Source organism: Neofelis nebulosa, chromosome 8, assembly GCF_028018385.1.
Source record: "Neofelis nebulosa isolate mNeoNeb1 chromosome 8, mNeoNeb1.pri, whole genome shotgun sequence".
Taxonomy (NCBI): domain Eukaryota; kingdom Metazoa; phylum Chordata; class Mammalia; order Carnivora; family Felidae; genus Neofelis; species Neofelis nebulosa.
The window spans coordinates 8893434-8912872 of NC_080789.1; the positions used below are offsets into that span (position 1 = coordinate 8893434).

At 51.1% G+C, this 19439-nt stretch overlaps 1 protein-coding gene across 1 annotated transcript in view; it reads right to left on the bottom strand.

Moving 5' to 3' along the window:
* FAM83F (family with sequence similarity 83 member F) overlaps positions 1-10622 on the bottom strand; it is a 34799-nt gene extending 24177 nt beyond the window's left edge. The window contains exon 1 of the mRNA XM_058741209.1: positions 10055-10622. Coding sequence (XP_058597192.1) covers positions 10055-10552 — 498 coding nt within the window. The 5' untranslated portion in view covers positions 10553-10622. The remainder of the gene's footprint in view (positions 1-10054) is intronic.
* Between the last annotated feature and the right edge of the window lie 8817 nt (positions 10623-19439).

The following is a 19439-nucleotide window of genomic DNA, read 5'->3' on the forward strand; positions in this document are numbered from 1 at the left end:
TTCAACAACACCTCCGGAGTAGGGGGCTCCCCTCGGGATGCTGAGGAAGCAGTCTGGACCAGAGCCCTGGCCTACCAAGAGGGCAGAGCCAAGACCAAGAAGGGGCCCTGTTCTCCGCCTGGAGGCCAAGTTGCCCCCATTCCGCCAGCAGGGCATGTGCCCTTTGTCAGCTGAAGCTTCCCAGCTGTCTGTAGCCATGTTACATTGTTTCAAGCTCACTAATTAGTCATCATTAGCACCAGGCTCCCTGGATGCACTGGCAGCCGCAGGAGCCCAATTCCACCGGGCCAGGCTGCCTCCTCTCCCAGACCGTCTGGCCTCTGTGCCAGGCTCTGCTCCCGACCCCGCAGGTCATGTCTCCCTGCTTGTGCCACTGGGACTCATTCCCCGTTGATGTGACCCTATGAGACCGTCTCCCTCTCAACACCCATACCCCAAACTAAGTTGATGAAGGGGACAATACAAAGGAGACCCAGGCCGGCTCTCCAGAGACAGAGAAAAGACTGTACCCACGTGAGCAAGGTCAACTAATTCAGCCGTGAAGAACCATATGTGACCCGCTAGGGAGTAAGCATAGCAATTCTTCTTAAGATCCTGGGCCAGCTTTTCCGTGCCCCACGGCCGGCTTCTGGGATGACTTCCTTGCATTAAGTTGGTGCTAATTAGTGAAAATTATCTAATACAAGCTCGTTTTAACATTAGCTTAAAGCTAAACATAATTAGGAAGATAAATCAGCTGCTAAAAAAAAAAAATTCCGGTGAAGATACACAGATGATTTTTAGGATCAGCTGCTGGCCTGGGTTGCTGGTCTGGAGCTCTGAGTGCTAGCGACAATATGTGGGTGGAGCCAGGCAGGACTGGAAAGTACCTGTTGAGGTTATTTCTTGATCGATCCAAGAAGGCAAGGCAACCGGAACTGGCAGTTTACCCGGGAGGTTCTGAGCAGCAGAAAGGATAACTTTGTGGCCACTGCCGGGTGATGCTACCTGGGAGGGCTTCCCCAGAGAGGCACATGGAGAGTGCAGGGAGGGGTCCGTTGGGGAGTGCTGTCTGGAGGGCGTTGGGGTGCAGGGAATGAAGTGAATCCATGCATTCCCTGGCCTCCGGCCTTGCAGGACCCCACCCTTGGCCTGTCCGCCCTCCCAGACTGGCTGCTTTGGCTGTCAGTTCCTGGGAGGCCTCTGCTCCCCTGCAGCTCCGTGGGAATCAGACTCGGTTCCATCCAGCTCCGCTAGCTACCAGCGGTGTGACCTTATCCTCTCTGAGCCTCAGTTTCCTCATCTGTAAAATGGAAAGTTGCGGGCTTGTTGTGAACACTAAATGAAATAATATATTCTAACAGAGCTGGCACTGCATGTCTGACATTTAAGTGCCCAAATGACAGCTATCGACCCCTCCCCCAAATGCCCTACAGTTTGTCTTTTTAGCTCCATTAGACTTAAGGTCAGCGTCCACGTTTTATTCCACTGTATATTTCTTGAACCTGGCATGTAGTAGGTCCTCAGTAAAACATATTGAATGAACAAATGTGTGCAAAAGGGAGTTAAGAACACTCATAGTCTGTCCTCAGAGACCCACCAAAAGGTAAAGCACCCTGATCCCTGCCACCTCCCCAAGCATCTGCTGACTCACTGCTAGAAAAGAGAACAAAAAGAATATTTATCTGGAGCCTCCCACATGCCCAGGCAGTACTTTGAGGGGCCCAACAGAGTGATGACCACCATACAGGCAGTGCCAGGAAGAGCTTCCAGATAATTGGAAACTTGGGCCAGAGAGACTAATAATTAGAAAAGCCATAGGCTTTATTCCAGGGCTAAGATTCTGGGATCATTAGCAAGTCCACGGACTCCACGGATTTCAGAGAAGGAAAAGCCGGCTAAAGCTGACTGGTCATAGCACCTGGGAGGCGAGGTGCGGTGGGGGAGGGATCTAGCAGGGATCGCTAGAGTGACTCAGAGAGGTGGGGGTTGCTCAGGACACCGCCAGGAGCACAGGCAGGCAATCAGCCAGGACCCACCCCACTCGATTGCTCTCTGCCCTGCTCCCCACCTGCCCCCCCAGATTGGAATCCTGCCCAAGAACAGGCTCTGCCTTGTACAGTCTGAGAAAAGGGAGGTGGACCTGGCCACCAGCCAAGGTGAGGCAGCACGCTAGGGGTGAGAGTGTGGAAGGACTAAGGGTGCTGGCTGGGAACCCCATCAAGGTCTCAGCTTGTCAGTGAGGTCACAAGTCCCAGGGGGCCATTAAGAGGACAATATAGGACAATGGAGTATTACTCGGCAATCAAAAAGAATGAAATCTTACCATTTGCAACCACATGGATGAAACTAGAGGGTATTATGCTAAGCAAAATTAGAGAGGCAAAAATCATAGGCCTTCATTCATATGAGGAATTTAAGATACAAAACAGATGAACATAAGGGAAGGGAAGCAAAAATAACATAAAAACAAGGAGGGGGACAAAACATAAGAGACTCTTAAATACAGAGAACAAACTGAGGGTTGCTGGAGGGGTTATGGGTGGGGGGATGGGCTAAATGGGTAAGGGGCATTAAGGAGGGCACTTTTTTTTTTTAATGTTTTATTCATTTTTTTTTAAGAGACAGAGTGCGAATGGGGGAGGGGCAGAGAGAGACGGAGACACAGAATCTGAAGCAGGCTGCAGGCTCTGAGCTGTCAGCACAGAGCCCGATGGGGGGCTTGAACTCACTGACCGCGAGATCATGACCCGAGCCGAAGTCTGCCGCTTAACCGACTGAGCCACCCAGGATCCCCAAGGAGGGCACTTTTTGGGATGAGCTCGGCATTATACACAGGGGATGAATCACTGGAATCTACTCCTGAAATCATTGTTGCTCTATATGCTAACTAACTTGGATATAGATTTTAAAACAAACAAATATAAAATTAAATTAAATTAATGGAAGAATATAAAAAACAAACAAACAAAAAAGAGGACAATCTAGGTCCCTGGAAGCTACCTACCCTCAGCTTCCAGGTGACGCCTGCCCCAACATCTCCAAGTGGAGAGAACCTTCTCACCCACTCGGCACAGGTCAGGGCACCTAGCAGCTGTGTACTTGTCCGTCTCCAAACTAGTCTGTGAGCTTCCCAGAGCCTGGCTGGCAACAAATACACTTTGCTTCTGAAAGTTTTAGAGGGAAGAGGTGGCCCCAGAGGGCAGTACCCAAGGGTAGTGGCATCTGTAGCAGAAGGACACAAGTCTTGAACTCAAACCTGGGTGGAATCCCAGTCAGCCTCTTATGAATTCTATGATCTTGTACTTTCCCTGCGGCTCTGGGAAGATAGCGCTTCCCTTGTGAGGTGTTGAGGAGTGGATTAATTAAAGGAAATAGCGTAGCACCTATCTTTCAACAATGTTAGCCCCTCTTAATAGAAATCCCTTTTATCTGCATACATTACTCATCTTTTTCAAAGTGCTGTCTCATAGTCTTGCTTTAGAGTCTCAGAGCAATCTTGTGAAAGTTAGAAGGCAAGAATTATCCCCACTCAGAGATGCAGAGACAGAAGCCCAGCAAGGTCAAATGATGTGCCCAAGGCCACCTAGTGGGCAAGGACATAGACAACTTGGGCAAGAATGAGGACACTCTGGCTCCTGGATCCCAACTGGGTACTCCTACCCTTGTCTGTGGCCTGGTCTTCTGAGACTGAGCCTGATAAACCTGGATCTGTTCCCCACAAGACCAAGAGAAGGTCATGAAGAAGGCACCCCTTTACTGAGGCCCCATCTTCGACCTTTGAGCTCCCTGGGAAACACCCATCCTCAGAGGTTCAGGGACCCAAAGTGTCAGATTTCAGAGGAACCAAGCCTAGGACTCCTTCTCCTCCAAAGAGAGAAACATGGTCTGTCCCCCTGTGCCCTACTGCCCACCTAGGAAAGCTTTAGTTCTGAGGAATATTTCCAGACTGCCCTCAGGCTCCTTGGGCTGGGTCTCACAGCCAGCCAGCCCTTCTGGATGACAGTGCGAGGGGAACACCCTCGGGGATCCCCCGTATAGGAACCAGGGCACCTCTGCACCATCCTGTCCTGTCTCCGGCCATGGCAGATCCTAGAGAAGATCTTCGGCTGAGGACTCAGATGCCACAGCTCCACAAACAGCTGCTACCAAATCAAAGCCAACAGGTAAATGCAGGGGGCTGGGGGACAGTGGGAAGCCGGTCCTCTCTCACTCTAAGGAGGAAAACGGGAAGTACACCTGCACAGGATGCCCAACCCCAACAATGAGAGGTGACTCCTAACTCCCCTAACTCATCTGCTGGCTGCGGCACCCCCACTTCCTGGGAGGAAATTCGGCCACAAGTCCCTCCCTTGCTCTGTGAGAAGACAGAGAAGGCAGCAGTTACTTTCCAGAACAATTGACCTTTGTGGAATACTTAATTGGTATCTTTAGCTTTCACACAAATTTCTTGTTTTTCAAAACCATCCAGAAATCTAGGCATTATCCTCCCATTTTGCAGGTCAGGAGCCCCAGAGCAAGAAGTGCTTTACCCAACGGACACAGCCAGTAATTGGCCAGATCTGGAGAGAAACCAAGACCTTTCAACTTAGGAGCCTGTCCTTGACCCTGACATGAAGCTGGGTCTCCACTGCTCAGAAATTCTGGCTCCTGGGATCAGTGACTGAGCATAAAGGAGAGACATTCAGAATCCATTCAGAATCCAATGGCCAAAGAGCTCAGGGCTTGGCGGGGATGTCGGGACAGGCTGGGGCAAGATCCCGGAAAGGCTGTGAAGCGCTCAGCCAGCCTCTGGAGCGGCAGCTGCACCATGATCCACGAGCCTCGGTGGGACAAGGAGCTTCCCGGGGCTCTGAAAGAAAGCCCGTGTGGAATGATTATGTGTAAGGAAGAAGGGTCGGGGAGGGGGGGGGGGCGGGCAGACTTCTTTCTTTTTGTGTTTGCATCTGCTTCACGTCTATATCCCAATGCCAAGCATGGGGCCTGGTACAGAGACAGTGCTCAGTACTATCTACCTGATGAACTTGAATGAGGGAGGCACCGGCTGAGGCCGATAGGGGAACAGTGGCCAACAGTGGGCTCTACCCAGTGGCACAGGCTGCCACCTGCAAAGGCGAGGCTCCTGGCACCACGAGCCAAAGACTCCAAGACTTTGCCACACCCTCAGGTCATGTGTTCCCAGCTGTTCACCCCATCAGCTGCCCAGACCTCTAACCAAGCTGCTGACCTGGCAAACCAGACATCTCCTGCTCTGGTGCCTTCTCCCAAATCCCTCTGCCCCTCCCCCCAGTTTAGAGCATTCTTTTCTCTGCTGCCAGACAGTTTATGACAATGGGGATTAAAGGAATCCCCTGGGTAACGTGCAGTTCAGCAGGGGACTTCTCTAGACACTTGCTTTGCTGGAGGGATGGAGAGAAATGGGTGGCCAGCCACTCGTACACATCACTGGCCCTCTGTGACTGCTGAGGCCCAGCGAGGCAGACCAAGAGGAGGAAGGTGGACTCTTGACTCTTCCAAAGCTCTGGGCCCCCAGGGATAAAATGGGCTCTCCCAAAGCGAGCCGTGTGCCAGACGCACAGGCGGGACAAACAAGGAGCCACGTCTGAGAACAAAAAGGTCACTTTTGGATTGAAAATTTGATAAAGTGCCAAGAAAGGGGTGGCGCCTGAGCCGGGCCCTGAGGGAAAGGGGACAGAGCTGTCAGCAGGCAGGGGAGGGTAAGGTCAGGCCTGTGGCTCACGCCCCTCTGTCCCCCACCAACCAGGCAGGTCTGGTCCTCTTACTGTGACAGCAATGAAGAGTTGCTGGTTAATCAAAGCTGCCTAGGCCACCAGCCTCCCTCTCTTGGGCTGTGTTTGTCATCTTCCCTGACCAGGTACCTGGGGAGGCTGTATAATCTCCTTGTCCTTGGTCTAAAGATAAGTCCTCTCACCCTTCTGGACCTCAGAGGCCTCATCTGAGAAATGAAGATAATATTCTGCCTCACATGATGATTGAGGTTCAAAGGTTGTGGTGGGCAGTGAAATGCATTTGGATGCGGGGCCCAGGAGTGCAGGGCCAAGGGTCAGTCCTGCAGATTGGGGGGGCCGGTAAGTTTTCTATTCCTGAAGCATAGGCAATCTCTCTAAACCCACCCAGCAGCCTCAAAAATGGACACCACCGGGCACGGGGGAGCCTGGGTGCAGAGATGGGTGTGTGCAGGTGCAACCTCAGCCTTCCTGTTGCGTTCAGACACGCTTGTAGCCAGGCCCGGGCATCAAAGGCCCTTCCCTAACCGGGGCCTGGGTTTCTGCCCCTGCTGCCACGCCCGCTGTCAGGCACTCATCCAACTGTATACTCTAATGATGGTTTAGTGGACCATTAGGCTACTTAAGAGCAGGGGTGCGTTTTATGTGTCTGTTTTCTACTAAAGTGCTTAGCACACAGTGACCTGGAGATATCTGTCCCATGACCGGATGAACACTCTCCTCCCAAATCACTAGCCCATCCAAACTGCACCTGCTTGGTCGTCTCACTTTGCCCTTGTAGATAAGAAGCAAAAGTTTCCCGGTCCACACGTGGTCTTGCTTGAAGTCGACCGCGCCCCCCCCCCCCCCCCCCCCCCAGCTCTCTGCAGTTATGATGAGATGATCGCAGCAGTCCACACAGTAGCCATCTCCCCTGGGCATTTCTGCCACCATGGGACAGGCTAGGGACTCATTTCTCAGTCCCTGAAGGCAGCTTTTCAGCCTGTAGTTTAAGCAAAGTCCATCGTTCAGTGACACTAAAACAAGCAGATCACTCAAGGGGGAAGGAACAGCAGGGAACAAAACCCCACCCCAAAGGTAAACAGGGCCAAATGTTTGAATGCCAGCTATCTAGCACAGCCCCAAGGGCCTTCTTCCATCCACAGAGGCCTAGAGAGCAGGTAATTTGCTGCTTCCAAGGCGGTCCTCCCAGTTTCCCGGGCCACACCTCCACCCACTGGGCTGTGTCCTCACTGCCTCTGCCTCCCCCCCCCCCCCCGCCCCACCTCCCATCAGATTTTCAAAGTGTCCCCTAGTTAGGCTCCTTTCTCCATATCTCTGAGGCCCAGGTTCGAAACCCTCACTGGTCTTCGGCTGCGGGCATGTCCCAGCCACTCCCGTTTGTCATTCAGGAGTAAAAATGACAGCATCTCACGAGGTTATTCTGAAGATTAAATGAGATAAAATAGGAAAGCATCTGGGACACAGTTGGACGTGCATCCCCTCCATAGTCGCCCTCATCTAACCATCTCTGGCTGTCCCTTCTGGCCTCACAGCAGGCTGACTCTCCCAGGAGACAAAGGAAACTCCCTGCCTCAGGGTGAAAAGGAAGGGGGAAGAAACTAGTGTAAACAAGCTGGGGTGAGGGTGAAGCAGACAGGGGTCAGAGGGTGTAGCCTGTAGAGCAGAAGCCAGGGATCTGGGTCTTTCCATAACCAACAACATGGCCTTTGGGCAAGCCCCTTTCCTCCTCTGTGCCCCAGTTTCCTCACCTGTGAAACAGGCCAACCTCTCTGGCCTGCCTATTTCACGTGGTCTTTGAGAAGAAGGTGCTGCACAGACGTGGGCGACAGTGAATACGTGGGGTCCAGAAGGCCTGGGAGTTGGGTGGACACAGGCAGGGTCAGAAGCTGCCTCTTCCAGGGGGTTGGTCACCTGCTTTGGACTCAGATCCTCGACCCAGGCCCTACACAGTACTTAGCTCCCACCAGGGTAGCCCTTTCCTCCTGCCAGAGCTGCTTTCTCTTTTGAAGGGAAAATTCTCTCATTCCTGCTCCTAAATTCCTTAACGGAGAAATTGCCCATTCCAGTGTCCTTCTCTTTCCCCTTTTCAACTCTGCAATTCACCTCCTTCAGGAAGCCCTCCTAGATTAGGCACATCAGGCTCAAAAACGCTTTTTTCTTCCAGCACATCCCTCAGCATTTAAGTTAACTCTTGGAGGGCAAAGACCACAGCTTAAATCCTTCTATGGCTAGTGCTTGGCACACAGGGCACTCAGGAAATAGCGACTAGTTAAATATGTACATATTGGATGTGTTCACAATTGTTAAAGTTTCTGTTGTTAAATATTTAAAGAGCTAAGAACATTGCATTACACAGGAGACTCCTGACATCCCAATGGGACCAGCAGCCCCAGTGGGCAGGTGTCCTGTCTCTCCCTTTGGTAACAGGGCACACACCCCCAGGTTGTGACGGGGCTAGCTCCATTCAAGCTGCTTGGTTTAATCCTGCTGCAATGTCATCAGACAGCAGGGCAGAGTAGCACAGTGGTTAAGAGCAAGGACTTTGGCTTTCAAATCCTGGTGCAGCCACTTACTAGCTGTGTGGCCTTTGGCAAATACTGCTCTGAACCAAAAAATAAAAATAAAAGAATAAAAAATAAGGAAAATACCCATCTCACCTAGCTGTTGTGAAAAGCAAACGAGAAAATGAAAGCAAATTAGTAGCAGAGGGGCTGGCCCATATCAAATGCTAACAAATCAAGGCTTTTAGCATCCCATCGTGATACCTGACCCCTTACTCCAGCTGCAGCCTGCTGCATAGCACTGCCATTCTGGTCCTTTCTCCTCTTCTCAAACTGGCTTTTCTCTTTTGCAGAATGCAACATACAAAGAAAGCTCAGGCAGATAGGGAGGAATTTCTTAGGGAGTATGGGAAAGTTAACCCTTCCTTCCTTCTTCCAGGAAGCATCCCCCTTCCTGGAAGAGAAGCGCCAGGACTGGTCTTTCCAGATTAGTCTTCCCTGCCAGGCCACTTCAGCCTCCAGAGGTAACAGGACTCCAACCACATCCATTGAGTTGAATGAGAATGGTGAACCCAAGTCACTCCTGTTGTATATTCTGAATTGGGCACTAAAGGCTGCTGTGTTTTTTTTTTTTTTTTAATGTATATTTATTTACTTTTTGAGAGGGGAGAGGGGGCAGAGAGAGGAAAAGAGAATCCCAAGCAGGCCTCCGCACAGTCATTGCAGAGCCTGATGTGGGGCTCTCACGAACCGTAAGATCATAACCTGAGCTGAAACTAAGAGCCGGATGCTTAACCAACTGAGTCGCCCAAGCACCCCTAAGCTGCTGGTGTTTCTTAACAAATCTCTGTGTAGTGGGGGGTCAGATATAGCAAATAAAAATACAGAATGCCACATTAAATTCGAATTTCAGATAAACAAATAACATTTTAACATCAATATGCCCCATGCGATATTTGAGGCATATTAATACTAAAAATTATTTGTTGTTTATCTGAAATTCAAATTTAATGGGATGTCCTATATTTTATATTTTATCTAAAAACCCAACCAGGTGCCCCTACCCAAGGGCACAGAGTAAAGATTAAACTTTTCTCCCTGCCCCACAACCTACTGGCCCATCAGTATTCCAACCGGCCATTCTGAACATCCCCTCCTTTCAACCCCCAAGCAGAGTAGCCACAATAAGTGAGAGCTTCCCCCCACCCTCAGCCGTTGAGTCCAGTCAAAGTGTCCAGCACAGAGCCAGGCACAGAGCAGGTGCTCAAAATACATGTCTTCATTCATTCCTGGCTGCTTGGCTTCTAGTACTGGTCCCCAGGGGGTGTGAATGCCAGGCCCCTGTTGACTCCGGGGGGCCTCCTAAGAGCAGCATGGCTGGGGTAGGGGTGTACAAGTCTCACTACCCAGTTCCTCCGGATGACTGAAGACCAAATGAAAAAATGGCCTAAGATATGTTTTGTAAATCCCAGGGCATCACATGGGTTATTATCAAGACTTTGGAGTGGCCCACTTTCCCACAAAACCCTACAGCCCCCACCCTTCTCTACAGAGAGGAACCTGACAGGGAAGTAAAAGCACAGGGCAGAGGAAAGCCAGCCCTCTGGACACTGCAATAATGATGACAAACCACTGTCCAGCGCCTTGTAATTCACCAAGGTTCATATCCATCTTCTCTAGAGGCCTCACCAGTCCCCCTGACTTAAGGGAAGGTTCTGGGCCCATTTTCCTGGGAGTGGTCAGGAAGTCCTGCCCCAGGCCCTGCCTCTGATATTGGGCCTGGTCCAAGGGGCTGCACTTGGTGGGGGCGGGGGCGCGGCCTACCTTCTGTGCCTGTTGGATCATCTGCCTGACCACCTCCTTGACGTGGGGCGCCTTCTCCTCCTTGGGGGGGTGGGTAAAGAGGGTGACGCGGTTCACGCCACGGTAGACGCGCGTGTCGGTCCAGCCCAGGTCCAGCGGGGGCACCTCGGTGTCGGAGAGGTCGGGCCAGTAGGCGAGGGACTCTCCGGGCTCCGCAGAGGCCTGGGCCGGGGCCGGGGCCTTGGCCTTGGCCTTGCTCTTGCCCCGAGCGGCGGCGGCGGCGGCGGCGGCATCCTCGTAGGGGCTCCAGGCGGCGCGGAGGGCCTGGCGCTCCTGGCTGGAGAGGAAGTCCCGAAGCCGCTCCTTCTTGACCCGCTCGCGGTAGGCCTGCTCGCCGCCGCCCAGCAGCGCCTCCAGCGCGGCCCGCCGCCGCTCGCAGTAGTAGAAGGCGGCCTGCGCCTCGGTCACCCTCTCGTTCACGTGCGCCTCGTCCAGGCAGCTCAGCTGGGACTCGGCCATGGCGCCTCGGCCGCCCGTCCCGGCCCGGGCCGCGGCCCCGGTCCCACCGCCGCACCTGGAGCCGAGGGGCGGGGCCGCCTCACCTGGCCGCGAGGTAGGCCAATCCGCGCGGGCCGGGGCGCGGGCGCGGCCGTCGGGTGGGGAGGGGCGGCCGCGCCCTCCGCCAGCGGGCCAGCTAGCCCGGCTGGTGGCCTGGGGGGGTTCCCAGGGGAAGCGGCGGGGCCTAGGCCTGCTGGGCCCGACCCGGGTCCGGGGCTCCAGGGTGGGCAGGGACCTGCAGGGGCGGGCGGCGGGTGGGGTGGGGGGTGGGGGTGGTGTGTGTGCTAGTTAGACGCACGTGAGGCCTCTGGCCCGCTTCTGCCTCCTGGCCCCGACCCTTCGGTGGCGATCTAACCCTTCCCGCCGCCTCGCCCGGCCGGACCCGTAGCAGGCGGCGCGCGTTCATTTTCCCGGCGGTTATGGCCGCGAGCACGTGCTTTGGCCGGGGTGCCTCTGGGGCGGTGGATCTGACCACTCCCCTCGTTGAGGGTCTGGGGGCCCTGCAGCCAGACGGGATGGTGACGGCTGACGGGGGCAGTCGGTGTGCAAAAGCAAAATGCTAATAAAACCCCCAGCTCCCGACGCACATACATGTCCCAGTTCTGAGATCAGAGGGCTCCAGAAGCTCTCAATACAGCGCCTTCACCACGATAAAAAATTCTTAAAAAAAAAAATCCAAATACTGCAAGGATGTAAGCAGCAGCGATCTAATTTCCCCCCATTTTAATTTGAAGTGATGTGTGTGTGCGCGCGCGCGCGCGCGCGCGCGCGTGTGTGTGTGTGTGTGTGTGTGTGTTTGGGCAAGACAGGCTGCCAGAGGCCTGATTACTGTATTAGTGATTTCAAAGTACATGTTTGAGCTCAAGGAAAAAAGCAGCGCGCACGCACACGCGCGCGCACACACACACACACACACACACACACACACATCACCAGCAGCGGGCTGCTCTGCTGTTTCCCATTGGATTAAATACAATCTTCTTAGTCATTAACATATTATTTTGTTCATGCACTGCTGTACAATTTGATTCTCCACATTCAAAATATTTTCAGATCATAGCAACCAAAGGTTCACATTTCTCCCATTTTATAGCACAGCATCTCAGAACTGGAAGAAGCATTAGAAACTAGTCCAACCCCCTCATTTTACAGCTGAGGAAATTGAGGCCTTGAAGCACGGGGTTTACCAGGCCTCCCAGAAAAGGAGAGGCAGTGCATGGGGACTATTGGGTTCTCTGTGTCTCAGAGATCTTTGCCCTACATCTCAGCCACCTTCGCCCTTTCTGCTTACAAAATGACAGAAGGTTCCTGAGGACCTGATTTTAAACCCCTGGGTATTTGAAGAGGTTGCTTACTATTTCTGGGCCTTCCTTTGATGGTGTGAGAAAATGAGGGTTAGATTTTCAAATATCTGCCACTGTTGTGACAGTTGGTCATTGTGCCACCTGGTGTCAGCCCAAAGATGGGTGGTGTTGGGCCGTGAGCTGCCTATCACCTTGGCACCCTTAGGAATTGCCCAGGCCTCACTCCTGGCAGCATTCTACTCTTTTTTTTTTTTTTTTTTTTTTTTTATTAAAGTTTATTTATTTTTGAGACAGAGAGAGACAGAGCATGAATGGGGGTGGGTCAGAGAGAGGGAGACACAGAATCTGAAACAGGCCCCAGGCTCTGAGCTGTCAGCACAGAGCCCGACGCGGGGCTCGAACTCACGGAGTGCGAGATCATGACCTGAGCCGAAGTCGGCCGCTTAACCGACTGAGCCACCCAGGCGCCCCATCTACTCTTAATTAATCTTTAAACATATTTCACCTTTAGAATGGAGAGCATTTAGTTTGCTTCCTAGTGATTTTGAGGCACTAAGAGATGCCAGACTGTGCTCCAGGGGCATAGGGGAGCTGGGGGGGGGGGGGGCGTAGGTGGGAGGAACAGGGACGCCCAGGAGGATAGCACAGGTGTGACAAAAGTACTTTGATCAACTCAAGCCGCAGTGCTTTGGGCACAAACATTTACTCAACGCCTGCCATGTGCCTGGCATGCAGTATGCACTTAGCACATAGTTCTTTAAAACAGAATGAATTAGGGCCAAGAGAAAGGTATGTGCATCGCGAGCTGCAGGGACTATGGGGGAAGGAATCATTAATCTGCCCAATGGGATGTGGATAAGAGTGGCTTCACTCAGCAGGAGGGGATTTTGAATAGAGTCTAAAGGATGAGATTTCAAGGGGACAGAGGGAGTGAAGACACTCCAGGCAGAGGGAGATGGCCAGAGCATCATGCTGACATCAGGCATATGTGGCTTCAGGTCAAGATACTTAACCCTCAGAGCCTTAGTGTCCTCCACTGCAAAATGGGATAACAATGCTGACCTCCTGATACCTCCCAGATTGTTGTTGGGATTAAATGAGATCTAGTACTGACTTAATTAGCTTTTGTGTCTGACTGGTAGCAAAGGGTTTCTTTTATTTATTTATTTTTGAGAGAGACAGAGACAGTGCGAGTGGGGGGAGGGGCAGAGAGAGAGGGAGACACAGAATCCAAAGCAGGCTCCAGGCTCCGAGCTGTCAGCACCGAACCCGACGTGGGGCTCAAACCCACAAACTGCGAGATCATGACCTGAGCCAAAGTCAGACACTTAACTGACTGAGCCACCCAGGCGCCCCTAGAAAGGGGTTTACAACAGTGCTTCTAACTCCTGGGCATAGAAATCACCTGGGGTATCTTGTGAAAATGCAGATTCTGATTCAGTGGGTCTGAGGTGAGGCCTGAAATTCTTCGTTTCTAGCAAGTTCCAGGTTATGCTGGTAGCGCTGGTTCACAGACCACACTTTGCATGGCAAAGGTTTCAGAGTCCAGGGAATAAGAGCATGAACTTTCAGGTCAGGGCAGAATTGGAATGGAATCTCACTTCCTTGGGATAAGCTGTGTGTCCCTGGGAAAGTCACTTCCCTTTTCTGAGCCTTGGTCGCATCTTCAGTGAAATATGTGCAATAAAATGTCCTCCCTTACAGGCCTTCATGAAAAGGGAAATAAGTGAATGGGTACATATTGCTTAGTGGAGTGTCTAGCCTAGCAGACAAGCCAGGAAAGGGTAGTTAGAGCTAAAGTGTGGGAAGATGGGACTGGAAAGAGAGGGACATTGGAGCCCAACTGTGGGGACCTTGATTTTTTATCTTATTCTGTAGCTAGAAGGGAGGCACTGAAGGTTATTAAGAGACGGATATGGTCATTAAAAAACAGCAGCAATTACTATGTGCCAGGCACTGTGCTAAATGTTTTATGGATCCTCCAAATGAATTCATGTGACCGTATTTAAAAAATTATTAGTATCCCCATTTTATTTATTTTTAAAGGTTTATTTATTTATTTTGAGAGAGAGAGAGCAAGCACGAGTGTGAGTGAGTGAGCAGGGGAGGGGCAGAGAGAGAGAGAGAGAGAGAGAGAGGGGCAGAGAGAGAGGGGCAGGGAGAGAGAGAATCCCAAGCAGGCTCTGGCTGTCAAAGCAGAGCCTGACTCAGGGCTCGATCCCGTGAACTGTGAGATCATGACCTGAGCAGAAATCAAGAGTCGGACACTGAGCCATGTAGACCCCTCTATTATCTCCATTTTATAGGTAAGAAAACTGAAGCACAGAGAGGTTCAGTAGCTTACTCCAGGTCACCTAGTTAGTGAGTAGGAGAGTCAGGATTCAAACCCAGATCATCTGACTCCAGAGCTTGCCTACCCACCCACCTTGCTATACCACCTCAGTTGAGAATATTAGAAAGGGGCGTTAGAAAGAGACAGTGTTCTCCTTGCTTAATCATTTCTTCACTCAACAAATATTTGCTGAATGCCTAGCATGGTGTTATGGGTTAGAAACCATTCATTCATTTACAAATCCTTACTGAGCCTTACTAAGCACAAGGCTCTGTTCTAGGTATGATGGTGCAGCTCTGAGCAAAACCAGGTCTTTGCTCACGTAGAGCTCCTGTTGAAATGCAATGATTAAGAGCTGCTTTGTGTTGGGGCATCCAGGTGGCTCAGTCGGTTAGGCGTCCGACTTCAGCTCAGGTCATGATCTCGTGGTTCGTGAGTTCAAGCCCCACATCGGGCTCTGTGCTGACAGCCTGGAGCCTGCTTCAGAATCTGTGACTCTCTCTCTCTGTCCCCTCCCTCCCTCGCTCATGCTCTGTCTCTATCTCTCAAAAAATAAATACACGTTAAAAAAAAAATTAAGACCTGGTTTGTGTTCTCAAGGAGTACAAATGTTACGTGATATAAGTTGGAATTGGACAGAGGTTAGAATCAGAATAGAATATTTTAGTACTAGTTCATACTGGAAAAAATCTTTCCTAGATGTAACTGATATGAAGCACACTGTGGTCTTTTCGTAATATTCCCCTTTAGGGACCAATGACTTATTTATTCAACTAACATTTTTGAGTTGTGAATGTGTCCTAGATAACATGCTCGCCCCTGGGGATTAAAAAAGAGGATTCAGACATGATAGCTAGCTGTCCTGGTGGCTCTGCCTTGTTTAGCTGGGAGTCAGATCCCCACAGCTCTCTTTAGGAAGCAGGGGATATTGGCTGCTCTCAGAGACGGCATTTTACCATATAATCATCTCATCTGATCCGCCCCTAATCTGGTGAAATAGACTGTGAAAAAGGATTCCAGAGGGGTGTTAACGATGAATAAACTGTTCCAGGTTATCAGCTGGCAAGTGGAAACTCTAGGGCACCTGTCCTCGAAGCCTGACCCCCAGGCCTTCAAACACTCCGTGCGTTTTCACTGAGATTTTTAAAAAGCCTGAACCGTGGGGAAATTGATTCCTTTTATGCACAGGTTCTATCTACTTTGTGTCTGGGGATGGTCGATGAGGCGGTGACACCCTAAGAGAAAGCCTCTGGCCCTGTACCAGTCCCTCCTTCTTGGGTCTGGAATTTCCCTGAGCTAGGGGGAGCCTGTCAAACTGGCACTTCCAATATCAGAGGCCACTTTGCCCAAGGTGACTGTGCCTTCCTGAGAAATGCTGCTTCCTCCTCCAGCAGATGCTGCCTCCTCCCATCTTGGCACTCGTTCACCTTCCTCTCTCCCCAGGGCACACTGCCGGCTGCCGGCTGTGTGTGCAGCAAAGATACGACACCTTGTAGTTAATGCTAATTGTAACTGTGTTCATCTCTGGGCGTGTCTAGCCCTCCTGTGTAATTCGAGTCCCAAAATAGCCCACTTCATGATAGATCAGATACCATTCTCCAGGGTTGACTTTTTTCTCCTCGGTGGGAATTTGTGTCACGAGCGCCTGTTGTAAAACATGGGGGACTCTTCACGGGCTCAGTTGGTTAAGCGAACGACCTCGGCTCAGGTCGTGATCTCACAGTCCGTGAGTTCGAGTCCCGCGTCGGGCTCTGCGCTGACAGCTCGGAGCCTGGAACCTGCTTTGGATTCTGTGTCTCCCTCTCTCTGCCCCTCCCCCCTCTCAAAAATAAACATTCAAAAAGACCCTTTGGGGACCCTTCGTGCCTACTGCCTATGCCCAGAGAAGATGAGAGAATAAGAGGAGGTGGCTGGAGCTGGCACCGTGGAGAGGAGGATACAGACCCTAGGACTGAGCTAAATGAACAGTTTTCACCCCTGACCAGCTCTGCTGGCCCACAGGAAGGAACACAGCGAGGCCTCTCCCCGGCCAGTCATGACTTACTGAAAGCTTCATCTTTTCATTCATGAATGGTTTGCTGAGTACTGATTGGGCACTAGGCAAGTTCCTGTCCTCCCAGAACTTCCAGACTTGGGGACTTTGTGTCTGCAACCTTGGAAGCATATAGGCTCCTCTCCCCAATCACTCTGCAACTGCCCCCACTTTCCCAGACACTCGGGTTCCCTGGTTTATCTGCACCTCCCTGCCACCCCTTCCCAGGCTGCTTCATCCACCCCTCAAAGGCCGATGTCCCTGAGGGCTCACCTCTGGCCTTCTTGTCCTTTGGGCCACCCACGCTCCAAGGGCGGTCCCACCTCTCCCTGGCTGGAATGATTTTCATGCTTCCATCTCAGCTCTAGAACAGTCTCCATGACTCCATACCAGCTCGTCCGGCTGCCCGTTGGTCATCTCTACTTGGACGTCCTCCCAGGCACCTCCACCTCCAGGGAAGTCTCCAAAGGAACCACACCACTTCTCTTCAACCCCCTCCCCCCACTGTTCTTTCTGGATCTCTCTCCTCCAGAATGACACTACCATCTGCCTGGTTGCCCAAGTGGGAAACGTGCATGGGTCTTGACTCTTTTCCCTCTCTCACTGCTACCAGGCCAGAAGAGGCTTCTTCCGTTCTCTCTTTAGTCTTCTTTACTCCATCCTCCCTGCCACCCAACCCCAGCTCCCCCAACCACCCCACACTTTTGCAAGAGCCTCCTAACTCAAGCTTCTCCCCCTCAAATCCCTTCTAAAATGCAAATATAAAGGATAATTTCCCTGCATAAAACTCTTCCGGGGCTCCCCACTACCCACACACTAAAGCCCAAACACCTTGTGGCCATTTATGGCCCACTATTATGGTCCAAACCAATTAGATTCCTTCTATCTACTCCCCCTTCCTTGACATGTGGTGTCTTGGCTCAGGGAGCTCCCCCTGCTGAGATGCTTTCCTTTCCAGGCCACCAGCTACTTTTCTGAGTCTTCAGTTTGGTCACTCCATCCGTGGTTGTCTCCTGGCCCTCCAGGTCTGGGCTAGTGCCCTCACTTCATGCTTAGCCTCAGTTAAACTCAAATTCTGTATGGTAATGGTTTGTCTCCCCCCACAGGTGGGAGGTTCCTTGAGGGCAAGACGGTCTTCTTCATCAAGGAGTTCCCAGGTATTGTACCTTAAACGCTGGACTTTTGCCCTGGTCCCCCCACTCCTCCACCACGATTTTACTTCATACTGACTGGGAATACCTTCTTAAAACTGGATAGGATCTTCTCATTTCCCCTGGCATACAGTAAGAACATAACAAGAAGAGCCTGGAATGCAAAACGCGATTTCAAATGAATAGGATCCTTCTTTAGCCATTCTGTTTCACAGTGTGACTGTGTGTGTGTGTGTGTGTGTGTGTGTGAGAGAGAGAGAGAGAGAGAGAGAGAGAGAGAGAGAGAATCTGATATGTGTGATAGGTACATGACATAGTGGGCATTTTTTTAAAACATGGGGCTCAAACCCATGAACCTGAGGTCAAGAGTCATATGCTCGGGGTGCCTGGGTGGCTCAGTCGGTGAAGCATCCGACTTCGGCTCAGGTCATGATCTTGAGGTTTGTGAGTTCGAGCCCCATGTCGGGCTCTGTGCTGACCACTCAGATCCTGGAGCCTGCTTCGGATTCTGTGTCTCCCTTTCTCTCTGCCCCTTCCCCGATCCCTCTCTCTCTCTCTCAAAAATAAGTAAACATTAAAAAACAAAACAAAACAAATTAATCAATATTAAACGAAAGGAAGAAATTCAGGGGTGACTGGCTGGCTCAGATGGTAAAGCATATGATTCTTCATCTAGAGGTCATGAGTTTGAGCCCCACGTTATGCGTGGAGTCTACTTTATTTATTGTAATTAATTCATTAAAATTTTTTTAATGTTTATTTTTCAGAGAGAGAGAGAGAGAGACAAAACATGATTGGGGGAGGGGCAGAGAGAGAGAGAGAGAGAGAGACACACACACACACACACAGAATCCAAAGCAGGCTCTAGGCTCTGAGCTGTCAGCACAGAGCCCTACACAGGCCTCAAATTCACAAACAATAAGATTATGACCTGAGCCGAAGTTGGATGCTTCACCGACTGAGCCACCCAGACGCCTCGCATGGAGTCTACTTTGAAAAAATCTTAAAAAAACAAACAAAAAAAAAATCTTTAAAAAACAGAGTTTCTAGAGTGGCAAATTCAGTTCCTCAGTCACACAGGCCACATCTGAAGTGCTCAATAGCCAATGGGACCAATGGCTATCATACTGGATAGTACAGATATAGAACATTTCCATCATCACAGAATATTTTTTTAATGTTTATTTATGTATTTTGGGGGGGGAGAGAGAGAGCACGAGCTTCGAAGGGGCAGAGAGAGAGAGGGAGTGAAAGAGAAAGAGAGAGAGAGAGAGAGAGAGAGAGCGATAGGGAGACATAATCCCAAGCAGGCTCCGTGCTGCCATTGCAGAGCCCAATGTGGGGCTAGAACTCATGAACTGCAAGTTTATGACCTGAGCCGAAACCAACAGACAAACCGACGGAGCCAACCAGGTGCCCGGAAAGTTCTTTTACATGGCATGGCTATAGGAACTCAAATGCAGGGACAGCTACTCCAGGGCTGAGAAGCTAGGAAGGCTTGTGCAGGGAGGTGGACCTTGGGCTGGGCTTTACAGGACTTAAAACACACAGAGGAGATGGCGGAGCGTTGGATGCAGCGGCGACTCCCAGGAGAAACAGGGAAATCGTACCCTTCTTATTTGCATGCCAGCTCTAATAGGGACCTGGCACTAAGGGAATGTTGAATGGATGAACGAATACATGAATGAGTAAATGAGTGTAATGATCAAGGCAAATACAGGCGAAACTGACAAATTAATTTGGATTACGGTGTGTGTGTGTAAGTGTATTTGGTCTTGTGTTTGTGTGTACATGTGTAGGTGTGTACACATGTGCACATGTATATATGTGTGCGCGTGTGTGCATGTGTGTGTACATGTGACTACACACATGGGAATATGTACATGTGCATGTTGCAGGGATGGGGGAAGGACAGGGAGAGGCGATGGGCCAGAAATACAGGTTGCCTCATGAACGTTGTTGAATCTCTGAATTCCAGGGTGAGTTTGAACTTAGCTCTGTTGGCAGCGGGGAGCCACAGATGGTGTGT